Source organism: Echiichthys vipera (assembly GCF_963691815.1).
Source record: "Echiichthys vipera genome assembly, chromosome: 18".
Classification (NCBI taxonomy): Eukaryota; Metazoa; Chordata; class Actinopteri; order Perciformes; family Trachinidae; genus Echiichthys; species Echiichthys vipera.
In genome coordinates this window covers 4016415-4033913 of record NC_139843.1, presented here as the reverse complement: position 1 = coordinate 4033913, position 17499 = coordinate 4016415, and the positions used below count along the sequence as shown (strand labels likewise).

General features: G+C 40.1%; 2 protein-coding genes across 2 annotated transcripts; one reads left to right on the top strand and one right to left on the bottom strand.

Moving 5' to 3' along the window:
- Window positions 1-6158: 6158 nt before the first annotated feature.
- mrpl10 (mitochondrial ribosomal protein L10) lies at window positions 6159-10497 on the bottom strand. Its single transcript, XM_083933086.1, has 5 exons — window positions 10452-10497; window positions 8981-9147; window positions 8537-8701; window positions 7533-7677; window positions 6159-6740 (listed from the first exon to the last, which is right to left on the bottom strand). The coding sequence occupies exons 1-5, from the start codon at window positions 10489-10491 to the stop codon at window positions 6502-6504; spliced, it is 756 nt and encodes a 251-aa protein (XP_083789212.1). The 5' UTR covers window positions 10492-10497; the 3' UTR covers window positions 6159-6501.
- Window positions 10498-11115: 618 nt separating this feature from the next.
- pnpo (pyridoxamine 5'-phosphate oxidase) lies at window positions 11116-15668 on the top strand (the record flags this gene model as incomplete). Its single annotated transcript, XM_083933154.1, has 7 exons — window positions 11116-11298; window positions 12263-12387; window positions 12479-12578; window positions 12674-12727; window positions 12812-12940; window positions 13030-13100; window positions 14002-15668. 7 exons carry the CDS (start codon window positions 11116-11118, stop codon window positions 14165-14167), a joined length of 828 nt encoding a protein of 275 aa, XP_083789280.1. The 3' UTR covers window positions 14168-15668.
- Window positions 15669-17499: the final 1831 nt, after the last annotated feature.

Genomic DNA, 17499 nt, shown 5'->3' with positions numbered 1-17499 from the left:
AGGTAGGCAAAAAAGAAAAGCCAGAACATTTTCTCTCGCCAACATTGTCACGTATTTTTAGTCATGCATGTGTTATTAGACCTGGATGTCAAATAAAAATGGTGCCAATTCAATCCAAGGAGAATTCCTCTCCTGGTGCACACCCCAAAAAAAGCTTCAGGGTTTACTTCCGTGATTTCCCGCACCACTGAATATGAGCAGAAGTGTTTCATGCACTTCACTTCGCCTTTCTGGGCTCGAGTCCACAGGCTAAAAGAGTCATAATGGACCTTGTTTGCAGTGGGAAGTGTCCTGTCAACAGTTTTACAGTCTCTTTTAAAATTGTGGCCTGTGGAGAAAATGCTTTTAGGGCTGCAGGTGGATTTTCCCCTGCAGCCCCACGAGTGACCACTGGAAGAAAATGGTGGTGTAGACAGTTGCTGCTGAGGCTTTAATAGCAACTTTGTCCGCAGGACTTTCCTCCATTGAATCAGATTTTTCCCCTCTTAAGGGACGTGCTCGGACATCTGTCTTTGTGCAACAGCCAATAGGAACGCTCTCTCTCTCTCCTGTGAGACCAGTGATTGGAGCGTGGACTGTATACAAAAAAAGGATGTAGCGTCTCCATCGAGGCCCGTTCTCTCAACTTGATCCAATCGTCCTCGCCTACAGGAGTCGCCATCTTGTCAGACTTTGACTCCGCCTCATTTCCTCTGACCAAAAAAGGGCATGTACGTGACGTTGGGGGGAGGGGCGTACATCCATCTGGCTGACGTTTACCTCTGAGGAGAAGTGAGGGCCAGAGGCTAGCTGTCACTCAAGAGGCCACGCCCCTAATTATTCATAAACTTTAACCTCCAATAAAATAAAAACTAGTCTGGTCCAAAAAAATTCTCCCCCCTCAGTGTTGTCATGGAGATCTGATCTAAACACACAGACTAGAATGTTCTTTTGTCCTTAAACAGGTTTAATGATGCTGTGTAAACGGCCTGTTTAACATGGGGCTCAATGAGAAACTGCTCTGTTATGAAACATGCCCCTAGTGGACACTCAGAGAACTGCAGTTTTTGTCACTTCCTGTTCAAACAGGAAGTGACGGTGCTGGGGGCTTGAACTGGAGTAGAAGGATAGAGAGGAGGAGCAGAGGTCTAGTTTTCTGTCAGAACACTTGAATTGATTGATTAATCAGACTCAGCAAAAGCTACAACGCTGCACAGCAACGCTCAGGGAACACACTCACATCATACAAGTGACTTATTACTGAAATCCTTCCACTGTTTTTAAAAATGCACCTTTCTCTCTTCATCTTGCACCTTAAAATCCACATAGTATATTGTAATATAGTGTTTTAAATTTGTGAGACTGTATTCTTATTGTAGTTTATATTTTGTATTTCTGATTGTTTTGTACCACTGCTGCGATGACCTCATTTCCCCTCTGGGATAAATAAAGTTATCCATCTATCTGTTAAAGATTTATTTTATTTTACATCACATTTGAACAAACTGTTTCCATGTAAAGATAGAATAAATTCCACATGCAAATACCATTCAAACGTGACATTAATGTGTTACTTTTATCAAATGCTCTGTTTGATATTGTCCTTAAAATGCCCCGTAAGGGCGAGACGACAAATAAACCAAAGTGAAAGTGTTAAACAGGCTCAACAGAGCAGGAGGTGTAATCCAGTTAGTTAACAGAGCTGCCTGGATACACTCGGTACATCCTCATCTAGATCCGTCAAAGTCGGCCACAGCGACAACTTCCCCGAGCAGAAACATCGATACGACTAAATGTGTTTACAGATTATCATGTTTGAGCAAATTAAGAGTTAAAAAGGTAAAAAATAAACCGAGGATAAAGATGTCAAGTCATTCCTGTGGTTTCCACTGATGAACGAGGGTCGGTGTTTAAAACAAAGACACGAACAGTGAACATGCTCGATCGAACCCAGCAGCCCTGCAGAACAGAACAGGCTCTTACTGGCTTTCATGTTGTTTTGAACCTGTTCAACGGGATATGTTTGGGAAGTTTATGCACCATTCATTAGTCATTTGGAGTCTCGTTTATGTGCTATAACTAAATTAACTTTTTTGCACAGGTTGAAACAGCTTCTGTCTGATGTGACGGGCAGAACCGCCTGCGAGCAGCTTAATTGGTTAATTGGTTTTTCACAGGATGTCATTAGAAACTTGGACCTGGAGCAACACGAGGCAGAGAGCGGCCGTGCAGACGACCACGACCACAACCAGTCTGCTGCACTGGTATTAAAATGTGTTTTAATTCCCCTTTTGGATGAACGTGAAACGCTTCAAAAGCAAGTTCACAGACTTATAACAAGTAATAAGTAGAGAGAATGCAGCACTTTAATATCAAAGGTTTGTTTTTACAAAAGAAAATATGTTTGCGAGACATTAATAATGTTTACACGAGGAAACAGGGAAGGGAAGTTATTATGTTACAGCATCAGTTAAAGTTTATGATTTTAAAGAATACATGTAAAGGTTTTTTAAGGTTAAAGTTTAAGATTTAAAGAATATATTTAAAGGTTATTTTAAGGTTAAAGTTTATGTTTTAAAGAATAGATTTAAAGGTTATTTTAAGGTTAAAGTTTATGTTTTAAAGAATAGATTTAAAAAGTTTTATGTAAGTATATATGTTTTTAGTTAAGCTTTGTTTAAAAGTACAAGTTTTAAAGTTTTTTTAAGCTCAAGTTCTTAATTTTCTTTTTTAACTTTTTCAAGTTTACAGTATTTTTAAGTTTAAAAAGTTTTTTGAGTATAAAGTTTTTTTCAGGTTTGTTTGTTTTGGGTTTTTAAGTTTAAATGTATGTTTTTAAAGTAAACATTTTCAATTTTTTTGGTTGAAGTTCTCAAATGTAAGTTTTTTTTAAGCTACAAAGTTTGTATTTTTAAGTTTAAAGGGTGTTTTTAAGCTATAAAGTTTGTATTTTTTAAGTATAAAGTTTGTATTTTTAAGTTTAAAGCCTGATTTTTAAGCTATAAAGTTTATATTTTTAAGTTTAAAGCCTGATTTTTAAGCTATAAAGTTTGTATTTTTAAGTTTAAAGCCTGATTTTTAAGCTATAAAGTTTGTATTTTTAAGTTTAAAGCCTGATTTTTAAGCTATAAAGTTTATATTTTTAAGTTTAAGGGGTGTTTTTAAGTATAAAGTTGTTTTAAAAGTTTAAAACAGGTGAGGATTTGAGCACAGTGAGAGTATCAGGTCATGGCGGTGGATCCAGCGTCACCTGCAGCGCCCCGCTGTTACGTAAGAAGGCCGGGGGAGGATGAGAGCGGCTGACCTCAGCGATGACAGCATGTGGTGGAAACAGGATGAAAGGATTTACAGGTTTCTGAGCTTTGCTCACTCGAGAAGGAACACGAGGAATATTCCACCAGAGGAAAACTCTTTGGGACAGTTTTGTTGTAGTTTGCACAAAGCGTTAACTAAAAGTACAATTTCAGATTTGAAGCTTTTGTAAAAACACTATGTATCGTGTCTGTATCCATGGAAACCATCTATTTACATCTGTGAATAACAGCATTATAAGAGCTGAAGTTAAGTTTGTGCACTTAAAGGAGATGCAGATCAATCACACTCTGAGTGTTTAGAATAAACTTTTAAATAAAGCACATTCGCTTTATAAAGCACTAAAGCAAAATGTGCTGCATTTGCTCATGTTTGACCCTGAAGAGATGAGGAGTTATGAGGTCATTAAGTGGAAAAAAGGGAGGAAACACCAGTGAAAGGGTTCGCTCACCTATAAAAAACCTTTTGCGTTTAAATAAGTGGAGTGAAACTGTAGAACAGACGAGCGGAGGAGCTCAGACGATGTCCAACCATGAGCGAAATCAAACAACAGCACAAACGGACGGTGTTACAAGGTACAGGGAAGAAGAGGGGTCTGACAAACACTAGGGTTCTCACTTTTTACCATACTTGTCATTTATTTATTTATACACAAGCGGTTATTTAGTTATTTGTTGGTTATTGTTTGTTTTGTTGATCGTATTAAAAAAACTAAAATAAATAAATAAATAAACAATTAAAAACAACAGGATACACAGGAAGTAAGAAAACCTATAGTAGTAGATACTAAGTGGAGAAGGGGTAGGAGTTAATAAGCTGATGCTTCTTCCTGCTCCTTTTCAAACATACAAAGGGGTTTTAATGACTCGTGCTTCAAGTGTAATTTTTTTTTTACATCATATGTTTGAAATAAAGCGTTCATTCATTCATTCATTCATTCATTCAAATGCAGAGATTATAATCTCACTTTTCAGACTCAAAACTGAAGCCAATAAAAGATCAAGTTGAGGATAAAATACTAATGAAAGCGTTTGACATTTCTCCTCAAACTCACTCCATTTCCAATGCAAACATTTAAAAAAAAGTGTGAGTAAGGATTAAACCAAGTTAAGGACCAAGTTAAGGACTCTAATTTAAAATCAGAGGTGAGGAAATCTGCATGTTTGTCACCTGGAGGGGAGCATCGTCTGCAGAAGTGTGATTGTTAGCACAGAACTGAGACATGTCTGCCACACACACCTGAAGACATGTTTCAACACTCAAACTCGATCAGGAAGCAGCCACACTGGTGTGTTAGTGAACATGTTTCAGAGTCTGTTATTAGCTCCAGGGCTGCAGATCTTATCTAAAGCCCATTAAGGTGTCACTGTCCCCGCACACACGCACACACACACACACACACACACACAGCAGCGTGGTTGCACTACTTCAACCAAACGTTTTAATGTGTTTTAACAATATAACCACTGTGCATTTAAGAGTTAATACATACAGAGTGTCTAATTTCTATAAAATGTAAATGCTGGTTTTTGGTCATTTGCGGCAGAATTGAACCCAAACGTTGTGTTTTCTGAGCGGGGTGATGTCTAAAAGGTCTTACCTGAACTGCACCTGCGTCTCTCATCATCTGCCGCAGTTCCTCTGCGCCTGATAAATCCAACAAGAGTCTCATTTGGCGCAAAAAAAACTGCAGAAAATCAGCATTTCGACCAAAGAGGAAGTTCCATCGACAACCTTTGGGGGGAAAAAAGTCAAACTACATGTTACATCCACGGATAATCACTGACTCTGATCACATAAGCTCACCGGCCGAGCCCTCTGCTGCGGCGGGTGGGTGGGTGGGTCACACGAGCTCCCTCCAAATCCAAGGAGAAGCTGTGCGTTGCGCGCCGCCGTGTGCGCGCAAAGTGTCCTCCTGGGCATTATCCGCATTAACTGGAATTACACAGCGTCTAGCAGGGATGTAGTGGAGGCCAACCTCCACTCCACTCCCTCTGCACCGACTTTACTCTGCTGTTAAGCAAAAGGTGGGATCTTCAACTGACCATCATCATTCTATGAATTACATGTATATGAGACTGTGTTTTAAGGGGAAGGAATGGGTTAATATGTTCAAAATAAGAATAAATCCTTGATTTTCCATCATATCAATAGTTTTTAATGGTGCCACGTGTCTGCAGCTCTTATAGGGTCATGATAAACATCCAAATAAAAGCATAAACAATGATTTTTACCTGAATAGCGAGACTACGCACCTTTGTTTCTGATTAAAATGGTGTTTTAAAGCATCACTTCACCCTTAAAATGACCTTTTGTTTATTAGTAACTCATCCTGTGTTACCTTGTTCTTCTCTTGTACCTTCAGAGGGAACTTTTCTCCATTTCTGGATCCTTTGTTCACTGTGGAGTCATGCAAGAAACCTACTTTTCTTCAAGGTAACACGGGGTGAGTGGACAAACCAATGATTGACAAATGTTGACAGTGAAGTTTTCCTTTAAGAGAGTTTGGACATCCTCACTCCTGCAGAGGAGTTGAAGCGAGGGCCTGAGCGATAACGTCTGTCTGCTTTAGAAAGGCGGGCCGACTGACCCGGATTAACATGCTGTAATCTGCAGATTAACGTATCGGGATCTGTGACCACTCGTGTTTATTTTGGCTGAGAGTGGTTTTCATGATGCCACTTTACAACAGACATGCCGCTGCAGCTACTTTTGGGCAAATCAAACGACAATACTAAGCATTTAACTTAAGGTGACAGTTAGAAACTCAACTTTTAAATGCACGTTTGACAAATCCTGCAGTTCTCAAATGCACACAAACAAGACCTAGAGATAGATTGTGTTGACATAGTTTATTTATACGTGACAACATCCTTGAATAAAGGAATTTCTTGGGCAACACCGACATGTTTTGCAGCATCGTCCATCCATGATTTCTGCTGAGAGGTTGAGGTGCACAAACAGTCCAGTCTGCAGACTCCTTCATTTGCAGCAGCTCCTCTGAGTGGATGCACATTTCAGTTTGGACTCAAGTGCCAGTTGAGCTGCTCCGGTCAAATGTGAGTGAACCACCAACATCTTTTTCTTTCTTTCTGGGAACTTCAGCACTAAAATATAATAAATGCCAAACATTCATCCGACCCGACAGTCCCTAGTTTTTCTAAACAGCTGGAAATCTGCAACAGTCCCAGTGTTTTCCCCGTGCATCTTCTACGTGGCCTCCTCTGCTTTACGAGCTCCCTCTGCGCCGCCGTCCGAGCTCTGCTGTTTGACGTACTGTTGGAGGAGGGCGGACAGGTGGGCTGGGTGGCGCTGCAGCATGGAGGCCGTGCGGGAGGTCAGCATCGTCAACCCGCTGACCAGCTCACCCTGGACGACGGTCACTGACGGCAGTTTGGAGTAGCTCGCCAGCCCCTGTGCACTCAGCAGCGTGTTCTCTATACAGGCTCCTGTTGACACGAGCAACGCAGTGAAGAATCAAATCAAAGCTCTGTTAAATTTGTTGTGGTGAAAAAGGGGATCTGACACCACTGACAAAATATATAACATCAGCCTTGTTGTTTATATATATCATGCATACAACTATTGTTGGAGCTGTTTGTTTGTTGTTAGTATTTAGTGCTGTTTAGTATTCTGCTCAGTGACTACTTAGTTTTGATTATTCTGAGTAAGGTGAATTAGGTGTTTATTATTTGTGTTTTGTTTCATTTGGGCAGGTTCGGGGGGCACCTGACATTATATAGGTAGGCTGTCGGGGCCTGTAAGGGACCAGCATGCATCTGGGTTGGCAAATGGCAAACGGAGCGGGAGAGGCACAGGAATTTTCTTTGTTCACTCGATTTCTGGTTAAATAAACCACGTTTTTTGGTGAAACTGGACTTTTGTTCAGACATTATGCTTTTCCCATCCGCGTACACCACAACCCATGGTGCAACAGTGGCCCTTTGATTTGTATGATTTGAAACTTTTATTTGTTTTGAAAAACGGCTGCTACATATATCTTTAATGAAACAACAGTCATCTGGATTAAATGTGTTTTTATCTTCCTTCAATGGACTGAAACTTTTAGTAAACTCACTGTTTGACTCTAAAAAGTGAGAATTTGCTACTCTGTCTTTCTAAATTCTGTATTTTGGGAACTTTCTGATCCATTTGTAGCTTCCTGATGAATCATATCACACCTGCGTGATCTTTTTGTGTCGCAAACATGAGAAAATGTAGACACAAGATGATGAACGTACCCAGGAGCGTCATTTGTGGGCTGGCCCTCAGAGTCGACAGCATCTCCTTCACCTTTGGCTCTTTACTGGCAAACAGAACTGTGGGACCGGTGAAAAGAGGACTCATGTTGGAGTAAACACTGTCTTTCAGGACCGACCGCACCACCTAAAAAATACATAAAATGAGATTTAAAAAGAAATAAGTTTACAGGGGTTTAAATGTGTGTAGAGTATATTATGCAGCAGCTTTATAGATGATGCATGTTTCACAGCCTTTGAGACTAGACTAGACTACAAACACCACGTCAGCGGTGCTCTGTCCTGGGGTCAGCATGCACCAGACACTGAAGCGTCTGTCTATACCATCTTTGTTACGTCGGAGCATTTCAAAGCGCTGAGCAGCAAAGTAGAGACCAGTTTTCCTTTGGCACTAAACAATATTTCCCCCTCACATCCTAAAGGAAGTGAAGGAGTTTGAGAGAGGACGAAAAACAACTTACAATGCAGAATCAAACAAAGGAGAAAACATGACGTCAGACACACTAAAACCAAAGAACAAGGTCAGATAATGAAATAACAAAGATAACATGGTGAAAGTTTAATTAAAAAAAAAAAAATATGTAGTAGAGTAAAATATGGAGTAAAGTAGTAGCGTTTTATTGGGCATCAACCTCGTGCTTACACGCAACCACGTCTAACATGCTTGTGTAAACACAGGGTGAGGCAGGAGTTGAATCATTTAAAACTGAATTGTGTGTAATATCACGTGATAAACAATACAACTAGTAACCAGCAACAAGTTAAATGTTCTGGTCCTTTTTGACGATAGAGAGAAAGTAAAACCATGCGACTGTCGTCCATTTGTTGAAGGTTAAAACACCGCACGTGAGACCTTTGTTAAGACGTCTTTTCTCTTCTCTCCGCCCTCATTTCTCATCATTTCTCTACTGATAGTAGCCGTGTAACAAAAGGCATTAATAACATTTTGAAAAGGAGGGAACAAAACACAAAAATAACAGCATTACCTTGTTGGGGAAGAACTTGACAGTGATGTCGTGTTTGTGAAGTCTGTTCTTGAGCATGATCATTTCTTCAGCTGTACTGGAGTTGTTCTGGACCACAGCGACCATCTTAGAGTCCTGGAATAAGTTCTTCAAATTCCTTTTCAGGATTAAAATGAAAGGGCTATCCTGGTGGAATAAAAATATAGGAGAGGTCGTCTCGGTAGAGTGGAACAAACGTGGATTTGAGCAGCAAGAAAAGACAATTACTTCATCAAAAAACGTTAAAACCGTAAGATTGTGCTCCCTATTTAATGTTTTCAATGAATTCATTTTGTATTTTATGTTGTTTATTTATTTTTTGCTTTTCTACTAGTTTGTTTTTGTGAATATTTCCTTATTTATATTTCTGTACACCTGTCAAAACATAAAAAATGAACATAAAAGAAATAAAAAATGTTAGGCTACCTCCTGGACTTGCTGGGGTTTGGGGTAGGCTCCTGGAGGAACGACCCGTGTTGGAGGAATGTACTGTGTGACGGCCAGCAGCTTCTGTTTGAGAATGTGCATCGGCTTCCTGTGGCGGGTCACGGCCTTGGATCCGTGCCGGACGCTCTGAGTCAGGGGGAGCCATCCTGAAAGACACAAGTCTGGTTTAGGGTGTTTTCACTAGTCCTCTTTAAGTGGACCAACAGAAAAGGGACGCAGTTCTCTGTCTGGTCCACTTCAGCTCTGGACCTTCCTCTGGAGCTTTGGTGCTTTGGATTGTGGATGGTTCCCACTTGGAACAGGATGGGGACGATTTTACATCAGTATTATTACTTAAGGTAAAAAAGCTTAATGACAAAACCTGATCTAGTAAATGGGTATTTCATTATTTACACATATCAGGGTTGCAGAGCCAATGTCAGGATTATTTGTTGTTTTTTTTGCCCATATTCAACTCATACCAACTTCGTAGAGAATCACCATATCATTCAAAAAGTACTGCACATGGAATAATTTACTGTGCTTAACTTTGTCATTTATTTGTTTGTTTTTATTTGTCCTAAACAGCCAACAGCACGTACCACTGCTTATTAACTGTTATGTTAGTAAATCCTCATTTTAAGGCTCTTTAAGGGTCATGTCATGTCTACTCACCCTCTCTTCCTTTTGTGTATGGGACTACTTTATGCATGATTCATTGATATGGATGAATATCAAAATATGAAGCCCATTTTTTTTTAAAAGCCTGCTGATCATCAGTGTCTGTGTAAAAAAAACTCCCCGTTCATTTGTGTTGTAGTGGAGGAGAGCAGAGATGAATGGAGTCAGAAATATAGTTGTCAAACAGTAGTTTTTTTCCACCATTTCATTCATTCATTCATTCATTCATTCATTCATCTTCAACCGCTTATCCCGGGGTCGGGGTCGCGGGGGGTGCTGGAGCCAATCATTCCTTTTTAGATGTGAATCTAAAATGGGAAGTGTGAAAATACATTTTAGGGTATTTTTATTCGGGGGGTAGTTCATGTTTAACAGAAACCCCAGGATCTGCACCGATGACAAGCATCACAAAATGTAATTCTTCTGGCAATGACTGCTCTGTAAAGTCATATTTAATACAGTGAATTATTATTATCATATATTAAAATACACAGCCATACATGACACATGAGCTCCGCCTTCTACCAGCTGCAATATTAAAGTGATGAACACATGTATGCTTAAATTATTATTATCCAATACAATTCTGAAATGTGTCATTCTGCATAATGGATACTTTTACTTTGAAAACCCCCGTGCTAACACCGGCTAACTGACTATACAGCCGTTTAACTGAAGCGTAGCTCACATTTAAAACTTTAAATAGTTCTTTAAACACATAAAATAAAATAATAACTGGTTACTGACACATAGCTATTGTTAAAATACAGCTATATCAACTCTACATTACCCTGTTTCGGTAGTAATTTCACACACAAGGTCGCCGCCATCTTGTTGTTCCGGAAGTGACGTTGGCACAAATGCTGCATTCACTGACAAATCGGAAGAAACAGAATCCTGAAAGCCTATTTTTAATACGTCGACGATCAAAACAGTTGACATTTCATTTTCTTTATTAATTAATCGTCGAATAATCGTTTCGGCTGTATGTGTATGTAACACGGTGGGTAGTTCAATGTATGGCAAAAACATCGTATTTTATAAACTCTTCATTTGTTTTGTGTATACAGCACTAAAAAGTAAAGTAAATAAAGCTATCAGACAAATTTAGTTAAGTTAAAAGTTATATATTTGTCTCTGAGATGTAGTTGAGTGGAAGTACAGTGGTATGAGAAGAATATCCGAGAGTGTCCATATGGATGTGACCGTTTTCCTACTTGGTTTGTCGTAATTACAGATGTTACTTGAACGCAACATAACGGCCATTTTTGTGTTTTAATTATACAGTCACACTTCTATATGTCTTCCTAACCAAACCCAACGTTTTAAAATATATATATAATTTTTATTTATTGTTTTTTTTAATTATACGGTTACAAAACGCCTTTTTTCACGTTTGCGTATTTTTACGTAAGGGGAAGACGCGCGGTTACGTCAGAGCCAGTGTCACAAGCATGAGGCGCATACTCAGTGGCGTTTTATTGAGGCAGATCACTTTATTTGGGAGAAATCGTCCGTTTTGTGCGTCTCTGACAGCGGGTCAACGTGCTCTGACTTTCTGCAGGAAATCCTCCAGTGAGCGCACAACAAACATGGACCTGAGTGACATGAGGAAGAAATACAAAGGAGACGAGGAGGTGAGTGGCATGCAAAAAAAGGCTGGAGTTACCTGTGTTTAGGTGAAATACAGAGTCATACAAGTGGATCCACTGCCCTGCAAGGTTATGGTGCTATAAGGAGCACAAATACTGTATGTATATATGTAAACACATGTTCTTTTTTTGCAGTATCATGCAGCAGATATCTGTTTTCCTGCCACCCAGATGTTTCAGACCTTGACCTTTAGGCCTTTAACCAATTAAAAAACACTACAGACACTGGTTGGCTCAGTCATGCAAGGCCTGCAGGAGGTTTACGGAAGACTATTAGTGTCTGTTTCTAGGATTCAGATTCAGTACTAACACCACACTTTGAAAACACTCCACTACAAGTAAATCCGTGCATCCAAGACCTTAGCTAAGTATACGCTGTGTCAGTAAAATGTATTCAAAAGTATGCATTCAAATCAAAATTAAAGGTCCCACATTGTAGAAAGTTTTATATATGTATTTTTTTGTTATTATAAAGCAAGTTGAGATGTTATATAAATACTGTGAAAGTAACAAAACAATCCACAGAGAAAAGCACACAGTCCGTACACACAGTCCAGACACTGTTTGCTTAAACGAGCCATCAGGTCTTCCTGTACGTTGTGATGTCACAAGTAAGCTATATAAAGGTAGAAAGTGAAGCTACTGTGCTGTTACAGTCGTTCCCCGGCTGCAACGACGGTGCAGATACTCAGAAGGACCCAGAAACACTGACCAATCAGAGCAGACAGGGCTTTTCTTAAAGAGACAGGCGCTAAAATGAGACAGACAAGATGCATGCATCAGCCCTAAAAACTCGGTCTATCCCTAGTTATGATTTGGCACTATAAATAAAATTGAATTGAAAAACATGTACCTGGAATTTGTCCCCACATTAAGTACAGTACTTGAGTAAATGTACTCGCACTGTTGCTTCTCAGTGCACTCAAACGTGACCGGTTCTTCCCTCCAGTGCTTTGAGGAGAGTCAGCTTGTGTCTCTGGACCCGATCAAACAGTTCGGAAACTGGTTCGATGAAGCCACAAAGTGCCCTGCAATCGGAGAGGCTAACGCTATGTGCATCGCCACAGCCACCAAGTAGGTAGCATCGCCTTTTTATATTACGTTCATGATGAGTTCTCCACTAAGGGTTCATGTGGACTTTGTTTCTGTCCGTCTGTCCGTACAGAGAGGGACGCCCGTCTGCTCGGATGGTCCTCCTGAAAGGCTACAGCGACGAGGGTTTTCGTTTCTTCACAAACTACGAGAGCAGGAAGGGTTCGGAGCTGGTGAGTTTAAACCTTAGCTGCAGCTCGAGTGGAAATTATAATATTTGTAGGATTTATTTTTTACTTATTGTCTCTGATCTGTTCTTTGTCCCCAGGAGACCAACCCACATGCGTGTCTGGTCTTCTACTGGGAACCCATCAACAGACAGGTCAGCATCTTTCATTTATAACTGATGATATTTCAATAGATTTTCACCCAAAGATGTTTTTAAATGAGTTATTTTGATGCACAGATTCGCATTGAGGGCACTGTGGAGCGAATCCCCTTCCAGAGCTCCTGTGATTACTTCCACTCCCGTCCAAAGAGCAGTCAGATCGGGGCCGTCGTGAGCCGACAGAGCACTCCAGTCCCCAACAGAGATGTGAGATCAGAAACCACGCCGTGTTATGTCATGTAGAAATATGTATATATAAACATTAAAGGCTGGATTATCCCTGTCTTTTCTTCTAGTACCTGAGGCAGAAAAATGCAGAACTGGAGGAGAAGTACAAGGACACAGATGTGCCGATGCCCGACTACTGGTAGGAATTACTTTTTGGTCTTTACGTTAAATCAATAAAATTATAAAAAAAAACATTTATTTTTGCAAGATTCGACAAGTCATATTCAAGTGTAATTCCAGCGTAAAATCATCCCATGGTCTTTTTCAGCACTTACAAGCATCAAATAAGACATGGAGACAGTTTTCTTCAGCACGGTGAAGGCATTCAAAGGTCTTTTTTAACCACTAATGCTGCTCAAAATAACAGCAAACCTCTGCAGCAGCATGAGAAGAGTCCCTACACACAAAACAAAGCACCAACAACGTAGTTAGTGAAGCCAGAGTTTATTAAAAGTGTTTTAAAGACTTACCTACTGGCCCCTGTACCAGCTCCTCTCATAGTAAAGTCCATTACAGTGGATTACCAAAGTCAATCCCAAAGGAAGGAGCCCATTGGTGCTTTGTTGTGTGTGTAGGGACTCTTCTCATGCTGCTGCAGAGGTTTGCTGTTATTTTCAGCAACTTTAGTGGTTAAAAAGGACCTCTGAATGCCTTCACCGTGCTGCCCCGAGCTAATCACTTAGCCACATCCGGCTGTTAGCGACTTTACAGGATTTCTCCATTTATAGTTGAAAAAACAGTCTCCATTGCTTATTTTGATTATACTCTTGTACAGAATAAACAAATGAGATATACATGCTGTTTTATTTTTGTAATATTTAAGGAAATAATATATAAATTAACATTTTCTTCCCAGGATCATAATCTTTCTATAAAATATGATTTTATGTGCTCAAAATATCTGGAAAGAGACACATACATAGCCACGAGCCCGGCCAGTTGTTTCCATGCTTTATGCTAAGCTAAGTTAAACTTCACAGACAGTTATGAGAGTGGTGTCGATCTTCTCGTGTCCTCTCCTAACTGTCCTTCGTTAACAGGGGCGGCTACATCGTCAAGCCTCACCTGCTGGAGTTCTGGCAGGGTCAGACCAACAGACTCCACGACCGCATCGTCTTCACCAGACCGAAGGACGGTGAGTCTGAGCTGAAGGAGTTTCAGCACGCTGCAGAGGGAGGCTGGGTGTACGAGCGGCTGTCGCCATGAGAATGACCTCAACGGACAGTAACGTGCCGGGGGGGAAAAAGAACCTCTCGTCTCCAGGCGCTGATGGAAACCATTCGATGTTGATTCAGTAGGTGCTGCTGTGTGTAGATGTGCTGTGTTGATGTCACATGTTCAGTGACGTGATCACGTGACTGAACTGTACCACTTTACATTTCTTTCATGCGTTATGAAACAAGACGCTGGTTTACAGAAGAGATCGAACTCCAGCTGATGCACCTGTCAAACAATGATTAAGAGGAACTCAGCAGTGTTGTTGTTGTTAACGTGAGACTGTGACTGTTCATCAGCTCCTCCATTAATTGCCACACTTTGATTTACAGCTCTGTAAAATCATAACAATCATGAAAACTAAATTTATTCATTTTGCACTAATTACAGGTAAATAGAGGGGACATTCTGAGACGGTCGATTGTGTTTATAAGAGGTCGTTTGAGCCATTAAAGCAGAATAAACTCACTCAGTAGCCACTTCTTTAGCTGCACATGTGCAGTCAAATGCTGCGTTAAAGCAATTCTTCACTTTCTATTCTTACACTTCTCTTTTGTAATCTTAAAACGCTCCTAATAAGCGTATTGCACAGTAAAAGGTAAATGAAATCCACCAGGTGCTGTAACTCATAAATAATCAATTCTCATATATTTCTGATAAAAGTCCGACCAATCATTTCATTCGGTCTGAATAAAATTATTTGCAGAGCGTCATCAGTCGCGACTCTTCACTTGCACTGTTGCTGCGTTCAAGTGCCACGGGAAGTCTGAAGTTTCGGACCTCCAACTAGGCAAAATGCACTGAAATGCCTGTCAACTGGAACCTCCAACTAGTGAATTCAGGGGAGAGCAACTTACCCCGAATTCGATAGGAGGTTCGTCTTTGAGAGGCATTCCAGTGCACTTTCAGATCGGCAACTTTGGACTTCCCATGGCACTTGAACGCAGCATTTCTCTCTCAACTGGAGGAGGGAGCGTCAGAGGTGAAGCAGGGGGAAGAGGGTGAAGCGCTCTAATTGAAAAATGCAAAAACAAACAAGGTAAGAATTGCCTTAATTCAGTTTTTCCGCTGCAGTCACAGTCTGTTCTCGTGCCTCGTTTATCCACGCGTGTAAACGCAGAGGACCTCAGTATAATGTTGTGCAGAACACCAAACTGTGTGTATGACTTCAGTAATAAACACCTAATTGAATTTAAACATTTCTTCATAAACTCTGTGAAAGGTAGAATCAATGTCTTACTCCTTGGAGAGCTGTTGCACGGGTGCACGTCAAAGATCAGAGGGCCACTGAGAATCTTAATTCTGTATTATTGGAAACTTTATTCTCTGCTTTTCTAAAATAATATGTTTGATTTTAAAGAAATTCTCAGTTTTGCATGTTCAGATTGTTAGCAATTAATTAGTTAAGTACTGGATCACACACCAGGAACATTCGTATGAATTAACAAGCATCTATCAGTGTCGTCCTATGAAATTATGAAATTATAGGGAACTAAAGGACCCGTAAACACTGTAAGTGGGTCTAACTGCCTTTTAACAATGAGTTTAAAAGAGCGCGTGATTTGAAATGTGCCAACTATGATGTGTACTATGTGTCTTGTACTATTTGGGAATAATTCAGTTGTTTATTGTTTACTTCTGAAGGATACGGATGTTGTTTTGACTTGAATTAACAGTGGAATAATAGGAATAAAGTTTATTTTGTACCTGAGGACTTGAGTGCATGTTTGTCCAGCAGATGTCAGCAGCATCACTAAAGTGAACACAAGCACCACCGGCTGATTACCGACCCCAGTCCCTCTGCGAACAGACGTAAGGATCGCCGTATTACCAAATGCAAAAAGCACTTTGTGTCACGTATCAAGCGTCAGGGTCTGTTTACGATCACCATGACAACAAAACCAGCACACAGATGAAAAAACAGGCTCGTCTCTGTAACGTGAAACCAAGATGAATCATCGATCTTCACGTTGAAACGATTGAGTCACACCTGCACAAATACAAAGCACTCCTTTATATCAACTCATCTTGTTACATTTATTAAAAACAACATACATTTTCCTTCACTAGGACTCCAGAAGAGATTATATAAACAGCATTTTTCTTTTAATTATTATTATTTACCATATTTGCATTAGAGTATCCACAATATTTAGATATTTAAATCATAGAAATGTTATAAAATTAACAGTGCTTTGTTGCACTTTACACACGTTTCTCCTTCGTGTGCATTGATTGCATAAGACAGTTGCTTTAAAAAGGAGGTTTCATTCAAATCTACATCCATAACAATAATAAAAAGGTAATTTACAACAATGTTCCTGTTCATTCATAAGGATGTTTGCACGAGGTGAGGCACAGTGAAGATAAATAACAGTGTGAGCGCAGAAAGAGAAAATCGGACGTAATAAAAACGCCTGCTTTGCTGATACCACATGTTTGTGTAGGTGGGAGTCCGTGGGTCTGACTGGGTGTGGGGCCGGAAACAAGTGTTTGCCTTCCACCGTGCACGTGTGGTGCCACAGCGATGGGCAGAGACGCGTGAAAGGCCCCGCCGCAGGAGCAAAGACACACTCTGGGATGCTTTTGTGTTGTTTTGCATCTGTTTGTAATCGTTATGCAACTTTTTTGTGTCTCTTTGTGGTCATTTTATGTCTGTTTGTAGTCGTTTTGTGTGTCTTTGTGGTCGTTTTGTGTCTGTTTGTGGTCGTTTTGTGTCTGTTTGTGGTCGTTTTGTGTGTCTCTGTAGTTTTGTGCATCTTTGTGGTTGTTTTGTGTCTCCATGTAGTCCTTTTGTGTGTCTTTCTAGTTGTTTGGGCCTCTAGTCGTTTTATGTTTCTTTGTAGTAGTATTGTGTCTCTTTGTAATTGTTTTGTGCCGCTTTGTAGTCGTTTTGTGTCTACAGTTTTTGTGTGTCTTTGGTGATTTTGTGTGTCTTTGTAGTCGTTATGTGCGTCTTTGTGGCTATTTTGTGTCTCTCTGTAGCTGTTTTGTGTCTTTGTAGTCGTTTTGTGTATCTTTGTGGCCATTTTGTTTCACTGTCGTCGTTTTGTGTCTTTTGTTGTTTTGTGTCTATGTAGTTTTGTGTCTCTGCAGTTTTTGTGTCTCTTTGTAGTCATTTTGTGCATCTTTGTGGTTATTTTTGTTTAACTGTCGTCGTTTTGTATCTTTTGTTGTTTTGTGTCTCTTTGGTCATTTTGCCTCTTTGTGGTCATTTTGTGTGTCTTTGTACTCTTTTTGCCTCTTTGTGGCCGTGTCTCCTTGAGTCTCTGGGATTTTTTTGCCCATGTGAAGTCATGTTGTGTCTCTTTGCAGTTGTTTGT